General features: G+C 55.2%; 1 protein-coding gene across 1 annotated transcript in view; it reads right to left on the reverse strand.

Annotated features, from left to right (window-relative positions):
* KCNAB1 (potassium voltage-gated channel subfamily A regulatory beta subunit 1) overlaps positions 1–1,081 on the reverse strand; it is a 56,099-nt gene extending 55,018 nt beyond the window's left edge. The window contains exon 1 of the mRNA XM_082287717.1: positions 907–1,081. Within this exon, the coding sequence (XP_082143843.1) occupies positions 907–917 (11 nt within the window). The 5' untranslated portion in view covers positions 918–1,081. The remainder of the gene's footprint in view (positions 1–906) is intronic.
* Between the last annotated feature and the right edge of the window lie 8,031 nt (positions 1,082–9,112).

Here is a 9,112-nt window from a genome sequence, read left to right on the forward strand (position 1 = left end):
CTCCTGGTCCTGACTCCAAGGCTGCTCTTTCACAGCCCCACTCCTCCCTGGACACTCTCTCCAAACACCACCAAATTTCTCCATCCAGCAGTGAAAGCTGGGACACAACTGTGCTGGATCCATAAAAATACCAGTCACAGTGTCTTATTTCAGTTTTAAGCTCAGACCAGCCACAGGCAAAGATCAACCTCTTGGGAAAGCAAATGTTTCAAAGAAAATTTGCTTTTATTAGAAGCAGAGAGAACTTGTTGACTTTCCATACAGGATGTCATCCTTTTAAAGCAAACCTCTCTGGCAGCAAAGCACAACGACAATTGCCGGACTAAGCACGCCAATGTCTTCTTCACCCACCATCCCCAGCCAACCCCTCTGTCCCCAGGCTGTTCCAGCTTTCTGCATGGGTGACACCCTTTCCCTTGGACACCCTTTCCAACCCAAAAGCCACATATTTCCCAGCCTGAACCCAGCCAGGGTTTTGGGCTCTCAGTTCTTTTGCTCCATAAGGAGGGTGAGGGTCTCAAGGTTCAGCTCAGCTGCAAAATTCAGTGTGATTTCAGTGTTCCAGGCCAGGCTGGACGAGGCTTGGAGCAACCTGTTCCAGTGGGAGGTGTCCCTGCCCATGGCAGGGGTGGCACTGGACGAGCTTTTAGGTCCCTTCCCACCCAAACCATTCCCTGATTCTGCGATTAACGTTAGAAGAGAAGGATCAAATTCAGAGTCTGAAGAGAAGAGGCCACATGCATTCAGCTTTGCTCGAAGTCATCCTAATTCTCACAGCGCCCAGAAAAATCGGAGAAGTCACTGAGGGGCTCAGCCGCTGCCAGCCCACCCAGAGGCGTGCCCGGGTTCCTCCCTCAGCCCGGCTCTCCGGGCGCTACGGAGCAGCCCAAGGCTGTGCCCACCTACCTGTACCTCATGCCGCTCTGGGCGCGGGTGCCGTCGTGCAGGGACAGCCCGTGCAGGTGCAGGAACCTCTCCAGCTGTTTCCTCTCGGCGCTGGGGCTGCGCGCCCCGGGCCAGCCGGCGGCGGGGCCGTGCGCCCTCGGCCCCCGGCTCACCCTGCGGCCCCGCGGCGGCCCCGGCTTGGGCGGGGGGATGTCGGCACACGCCGGCTTGTACAGGTGCATGGTGCCGCCGGGGCCCGCCGGGAGCAGAGCCCGGAGCCACCCCCGCCCCGGGGCTGCGCTGCCCGGGACGAGCCCGGCGCTCTGGAGGGGTTTTTCTCCCAGACATTCTTTACATCATTGCAGCCGGCCCGTTTTGGTTGATGCCCAGGATGGATTTTGGCCAAGATCAGCAATCTTGTTCATCTGCTGAGACCTCTCGTGGGCCAGTAGTCCAAGGGATGAGGGCTGCTGGTGGGAATAGAGCACTGACCCCATTTCCCAGGTCTTATATTTAGATAATGAGAAATATTTGCTTGGGATTCAATCCAAGGCCAATAAACATAAACCAAATACTCTCACAGGGTGTATTTCAGGCCCTGGGCTGGCCAGATGAACACTGCAGGCATCTCCTCTGCAACTCACTAGAACATCTTGTTTTCTCACAGGGCACTGCGAGCTCTCACAGCTGGGGTTACCCGGTCTGGGAACTTCCCCAGCATCTGCAGCCTCCCGGGGTGTGACAATTCATATGAATTAAATTACGATGTTAACAATGATTTCACCACTGCTAAACAGCAAACAAAAAGGTTCTGGTTCACAGACTCACAGAATGGTTCGGGCTGGAAGGGACCTTAAAGACCATCGTATTCCCAACTCCCCTGCTGTGGCCAGGGCCACCTTCCACTATCCCAGGCTGCTCCAAGCCCTGTCCAACCTGGCCTTGAACAATCCAGGGATGGCTTTTATGGTCTTCATCCCTGCAACACCCTGAAGGGCCACAGTGACCTTTTCTGGCCACAGCAAACAATCCCGACAAGGTGTGGTTCATGCCACTGAGGCAGATGTCTGAGACTCTTCTATTTTCAAAACTCACCCCATTTCAGCCCCAAATACTTCAGAAAAATAAGTTAAATAATCAAGTGATGGATGTATAATGAACTCAACTAATCCTTAAATCTTTCAAAGCAGATAAAGAAAGACTGATCCCAACCCCAGAATATATCTGAAAAGCTCATAATTCAATGTCACAGAGGGGAGTTTGGCAGGGACTGTGGGATTACCCCGTTATTCTTCCTGTGTGACTGTCGGATCAGGGCACGGGTTGCCCTGGGTGTCCCCAGGAGGGTCCTGCCCAAGGATGGGGGTCCTGTTGCCACAGTACTGACCCCATCGTGGGGTGCAGGGGGGGATTTCAAGCCCAGCTCTTTGCAGCCCAAGGACACTCAAGGGAGGGCAGCGTGTCCTGAGGCCGTTCCTCGTAGGGACCTTGTGTTTCTTCCCCGCAGTGTAACTCCAACGCTGTACCTGTGATCTCTGCTGCAGCTGCCTTTGCTTTTACCTCCTGCCAGCCCCAGCTCTCTGCTCATCCATAATGCGAGGTGAACCAGTGCTAAGAAATATTTCTGCGAGCTCCTCTGAGTTTTTTGGACACAAGAGTTTTGCTGGAGTATCAGGGTCTTTAGACCTGGATCAGCATCTTTAGAAACTTAGCTCTCCCAGAAGTTATTCCCCAGCACTTTGCTTTTATGGTGCTGTTCCAGCCCCCGGGTGCGAACCACGGGCTGGTGGGGCTGGTGGGCACCGGACCCAGAATCTGCCCCCTCCCAGCCCTCAGACCCCTCGTGCTCCCTTCAGGCGCTTGTGAACATTCCTGCATTAATACCCACTTGCTCCTTCTCTCCGTTTTACTCCCTTTTCACTTATCCCCTTCCTAATTTTTATTGCCGTGACACTCTAATTCCTTTCTTACCCAAGCGCATCTGCTAGAGCTCGGTTTGTGCCGGGCACTGCAGGCATCCCCATCCTGCCTGGGATTAGGGACGATCTCGGCCGATTCTCAGCTGAAATCCCGGCCGCTACCGAAGTGAGGTGAAGGAAACCCCCGGAGCGAGGTGAAGGGAACCCCCTCCCTCCCTCGCCGGTCCCAGAGCTGCTCCGAGCCGCTGCCGGGGTGCGGCTCCTCGGGACGGGGACAGCGGCACCCCGGGCAGTTCCTGCTGAGGTTCGATTTCAGAGCGGGTCTGACCCCGCACAGGAGATTGGAGACTCGCACGTCTAATTTCCACTAATACCAAGATCCCCTTATATTTTTTTAAAGGAGCAAGATCGGATTCTGGAGGCTACGACATTTAAGACCGATGGCATGAGAGATGCAGCGGCTGCAGGTCCCCCCTCCCGGGGGGCTCCTTCCCAGGCTGAGCCCCGCCGCTGCCCGGGCAGGGAGGGGGGGACAGGGACCCTCCTGGCACCCACACCGTCCCTGCTCGGCGGCAGCAACTTTTCAACTCTATTCAAGCAAAAGTACAATCACTTGGACAAATTAGAAACAAGGCTCAACAACCACACGCAGCTTGTGCTGAAGAAGTTGTGGGAATCAAGAGACAAGTTTGCAGGATATTCAGCTCTGTAAAGCGTGAATAACCAGAAAAATCAGACTTGTAAAGACAAAGACCTTTCTATTATTATTACTATTACTATGATTATTACTGCTGCCGTTATTATAACCACTATTATCGCGACCATGCCGGCCAGCAGCATTCCCGAGGGCAGCGTGCCCCGGGAGGAGCAGGGACGTACCTGTGGGGCATGCCGGTGGTGTAGGCGATGGTGTACTCGTGGGACAGCTCGCACACGCGCAGGTACCAGTTCATCTCCAGCTCCCGCAGCAGCGCCAGGCGCCGGGCTCGCTGCTGGGGCTGCCCGGCCCGCGGCCGGCCCTCCTTGCTGCTCTCGGCCGAGCTCTTCAGGGCTCTGTCCCTGCTGCCCAGGGACAGCACCGACTGCTTCCTCAGCTTCAGGGACTCATCGGCGCTCTTCCCCCCCACGGTCCCCGTGCGTGCCGCCAGCATTTCTTGTCCTGCCTCGGTGCGACGGCTCCGAGCCGCTGCCCTCAAATCATTGAAAGTGATTTCAGCGCGCACGTTCTCCCTCTATAACCTCGCGCCGGCCACAAAGCTGTAATTAGAGACGTGTCTGCGGGGCTTAACCAGAAAGAAGAGCTGCAACCTTCTCATGGAGACATCTGTAGCGGTTCCCGCATGCCAGCGGCTCCGCAGCCGGGGCGGGGGACAGTCCCCAAACGCATCGCACCTCAGCTGGCCCCGGACGGACAAGGGCTTTCGGTGGAGGCTTCTGGAAAACCCGGCCGGCTCCCCAGCGCCGTAAACATCGGAGGTGAAGTCCCACGTGTCACCTTGAGGGCGAACCCTCGCCCACGTGGGCTGGCCCGGGCAAATTGCGGCGCTGTTCGTGCCGGCCGCGACCCGGAGCATCCCCGTGCCCATCGCTTGGCCACGCTGGCGCTGAGGCGGCCGCTTTGCCCTCCTGCTCCTCCTCCCGCAGCTCCTCGGGTCGCCCCATCCAGCAGGGACTCCCATTCTCCAAGGCATCTGTAGAAATTTGGGGATTTGGTCACCCTTAGGATGAGAACAAAGTTCGGAGTGTTCCCGAGCAAACGGTGTTTGGAAAATGTATGAAAGGGAAGACACCGGAATCGCATTAATTCCCATCTCCGGTCTGAAATGTAAAAGCTGATACAGAGATTACAGCTCTAATCACAGCAGCCACTTTGGGAGCGCGGGCAGAGCCGTGTGCCGACAGAGCAGGCAGAGCAAAACCCCCTCCAACACAGCGGCATTTTAAAGCCATCGCCTCAAAAGCACTGTAATCACCCCAAAGCAGAGCCGTCACCCCCCTGCGCCCCGCAGGGTCTCCCGGGGGTGGGGGCCGGCTGGAAGGATTCCTGGAATCAGGGCAAGGTCTCTGGTGCCCCACCTGAGCCTTGCAGATCCCCAAGGCTGGAAGCTCCCCCAGCCTCTTTCCAACACCCATCCCAACGCTTCCAGGCTCCAAGCAGTGCCCGGTGGCCCTGCCTTCCCCCAGCGCTTCTCCGGAGGGTTTGGGTCCCCGCTTCCCCCGGGCACTCCCGGCTGCGGCCGGGTCCCCTCTCAGCCAGCTGGGACCAGCTGGGCTCTCACCACCCCCGGTCCGGGGTCTCCCCAGCCCTGGGGACCCTCTGAGCCAGACCCAGTCGGGGGTGAGGTGTGCTGGGAGCCCGGCAGGGTCCGTCCTGCTCTGCAGCCACACACGGCTGCTCACCGTGCTTCCAGAGGAGTTACAGGACAACCACCCCCCCCCCCCCCCCTTTTTGGCTGCTTTTCCAGAAAGGAGTTCCATCACCTTTAGGAATAAATCCTATAAAATGTACCTCTGACAAGAACTGGTGCTATCCGACCTATTTAGCAGACATGGCACTAAGACATTCACTGGAAGTTTTGCAAAACTCTAAAAAAACAGACTCAAACTTTGAGCTGTTAAAACATTCCAGCTCTGTGCCTGATCCAACGTGTTTCCTCCTTTATCCTTAAAGTCTTTCCCAGAAAGAAAAAGGTTTCCAGCGACTCCAGAGCCTTTAAACCAACCCTGAGCAGTGAGGCAGTGCATACTTATTTTACACGTGCTCGAGTTGAAGCCTTGTAAGATCCTTCAGGTCCTTCCGCGTGGAAGAAGTTGGTTATCACAAGTCAAATAAAGTTCTCAAAGAGCTGCATAAAAGGCGCATTGTGCTTCCTCAGCCTCCCGTGTTTGTCATTCCCTTAACCACAGAAACGCCCCGCTGTTCCCAAAGACGCTGAAAGGTATCAGTCACCTCAGAGGTAAATTAAATTAAAGCAGCTGCTGGCGATTTGTCCCTCTCTCAGTGGGGCATTGTTGGGGTATCGCGGGCCATTGTGCGGCTGGATGTTCCCTAATGTGGCACTTAGGCCAGCGGATATCGTGTCCCGGGTGATTCTATAGCCTGGCGCGTAAGGAGAGCCCGGCTCGCCTTATAAAAATTGCAGAACGATTGATTTCCTGAAAGCAAAGCTGCCGTGAAATATTGATACTGGAATCCTCGGTTCCCAGCGCCGCGGGCATCCAGCGGGACACGCCGGAGCGCTGGGGACAAGCCCACCCCAAAACCCTCCAGCTGCCGTACCGAAAACAGGAGCAGGGTGTGATGGTCGGGTGAGCAACACTTCAAACTGATCCCTCCTCAGGGCTGGGGGCTCCTCCTGCCTTCTGTATTCCTTTTATAGTCCTTTTTCTAGGCAAACATCTGTTAAAGTAATATATAATACTATAACTATGCATTTCTAACTTATCTGTACACTGTATAAACATACAGAAACATGTTTAGGAGCTCATTATGAATTATAACTGATTATTATATTAATTATATAATATTATAGAACTTATATTTATTAATAAATTACTCCAGGTTTTGAAAATTTCTCTGTCTCTTCTTAAAACACTTTCTAAAATCTGATTTTTATTCCAGCTGCAGTCCCTAGAGCTGCACACATAATAGGGGAACCACCTCCTGCCGAGGGGTCTCCCAGGGACGCCCCTCTCCTGTCCCCGCCCCGTGTTAATCTCCTTGTGCCCAGAGCAATGCCCTGCATTTACAGGGAATTAAACACAATCCTGAGCTCCTGGAGCCAATGGAGGGCCCGGGAACACCAAGGGGTGCAGAGGGACACAACAGCCTTAAACCAGCCCTAAACCAGCCCTAAACCAGCCTTAAACCCCCAGTGCTGTTTGTGCCACTGGTTTTAAAGCAGAACATTTCAGTAGCACCCAGCCTGGAGCCCCCAGGATCAGAGCTCGGGATTAATCCATTTTCCGATGGCTCAGGCACCCTTTTAGCCAAACCTCCTGTTTTCAGATGTAAATAAGAGAAGCTTCTAAAGCCCCTGCAGCAGCTGTTTTCTGCTCGGGGAAGCAGGAGGTTGCCTGGATGAGTTAATGCACACAGGGCCCCTTTTAAACCTGGTTTAAAATCTCCTAAGCCGTTTTCCAGCAGGATGTGCCATTCCAGTGACACCTCTGTGCTGGCCAACAGGACCCCACAATGTCACACACAGGAAGCCCATCCTGACTTCCTGCACCACAAATTTATTTTGATAGAGTGGAGGAATGGTTTGGGTGGGAAGGACCTTAAATTCCATCCAGTGCCACCCCTGCCATGGCAGGGACACCTCCCACTGTCCCAGGCTGCTCCCAGCCCCAATGTCCAGCCTGGCCTTGGGCACTGCCAGGGATCCAGGGGCAGCCACAGCTGCTCTGGGCACCCTGTGCCAGGGCCTGCCCACCCTCCCAGGGAACAATTCCTGCCCAATCTCCCATCCAGCCCTGCCCTCTGGCACTGGGAAGCCATTCCCTGTGTCCTGTCCCTCCATCCTTGTCCCCAGTCCCTCTCCAGCTCTCCTGGAGCCCCTTTAGGCCCTGCAAGGGGCTCTGAGCTCTCCCTGGAGCCTTCTCCTCTCCAGGTGAGCACCCCCAGCTCTCCCAGCCTGTCAGTCTCATTCCAGAGTAAAGGAATGCAGGACACACAGTCTGATCCTGCAATTCCCCAGTAATTCTACTAAAAAACGTTTACAATTCATCCTCTCTCAGAACGATCTCCAAATCCACCCCTGCTCTGCACATCCCACAGCAGCCTCTCAGCATCTGTTCCCCACATTTTCTCAGCTCCGTACCCACACACCCCAAACCTCAGCACACACAGACAGGATCCTCTGGGGACACACAAATGAGCAGCAGTTAATCACCTGGAAGGCCCTGTTTAGAGACATTTAAGCAGAGAACCCCAAGCCTTGCCCAGGTACAAGGATTTGGGATGTAGATGTCAGTGATCCGTAAGCAAACCAAGGAGTTTGGTCCCACAGGAGCCCAGTCATTCCCACCTCCTGATCCAATTAGCCATGGAGCTCAGGCTCTGCTGCTCCCAGCTCTCCTCTGCTCCAGGTAATTGAAACCCCATCAGGGAAAGATTCATTAAGGTGTTTAATTGGGTTTAAGTGGCTCACCCTGCTCTGACAGCGCTCAAATGTGGTGGCTTATGAACCTTTGCTTGGCCAGCAGGTTTGTGCCTGGGCATCCTCAGCAAACCTGCTTCCACAGCATGGAATCGTGGTCAGCCCGCTTTTAAAGGACCTCTAAGATCTTGGAGTCCACCTGTTAACCCAAATCCTGAGAGCAGCCCCTCGGAGAGCTCCCAGCTGCCTCCCTGAAGGGCACCAGGTCACAGCAGCCCCGAGTGAGCCAATCTGCTGAAATTAAAATCTGAAGTGGAAGTGGCTCTCTCCAGCCTTTTATCTTCTCCAATAATTTCTAGATGGGATTGTAGGGCCAAAGGCCAGTCCCAGCACACCCAAGTGAAGAGAAAAATTCCGGGGTATGTTAATTACCTCTTTTTTCCCTCTTTGCTGAGTTCAGGGAGGTCACTCACGAGCAGCTCTTCTGGGCTTGCTCTGAGTTGCACCAAGTAGTGACCAAGCAACCCGTGATTAGAAAGGGAAAAGTTTTCCAAGGTCAAGGAGAGTCCAGGCACTCAGACCTCTCTGGAGGCGCGTGGCTGCGCTGGGCAGGGCTGAAGGAGGCTTTGGAGCCTGACAATCCCTGACCTGCTCAAACAGCACGAGAAGGTGCAGAGCCACCCCCACACTCTTTACTTTTCTGCACGAATTTCAGACCAAAGGCTGAGCTGCTGAGCCCAGCAGGTGCAGAGCAGTCGGTTCCCTGCTGAGCAGGTGAGCGCTCCCAGGATGAATTCAGCGCAGATCCTGCTCCCAGCCAGGCTCCTGGAGGATTGTGTTTGGTTTCCAGAGCTGGGAGCCCCAGCTCTGGCTGTGAGCTGTACCCACACCGTGGAGCAGACAGGGGACACGGAGCTGTCACTCCATCCCAAAGCACGGCCCGGAGCCCTGTCCCCACCCCAGGCTCTCCTGGTCCCAGAGCAGCACCAGCACATCCAAGGAGCCCAGTGCCGTGGCATTGCCATGGCAATCGGCACCACACAGGGACTAAAAATAAACCCCAGCTCTGCAGAGCACAAAGATCATCCTGAATCCCAGCCCTGACTCAGCCACCTCCGAGCCTGGGGGTGTGTGCTGCTGGGTTGGCACAGGTTTTCCTTCAGCCCTGATCCACCCCCGGGCTCTGCCACTGAGAGTGCCCGGGAG

The sequence above is a fragment of the Coloeus monedula genome (genome assembly GCF_965178545.1).
Source record: "Coloeus monedula genome assembly, chromosome: 10".
In the NCBI taxonomy this organism is placed as follows: Eukaryota; Metazoa; Chordata; class Aves; order Passeriformes; family Corvidae; genus Coloeus; species Coloeus monedula.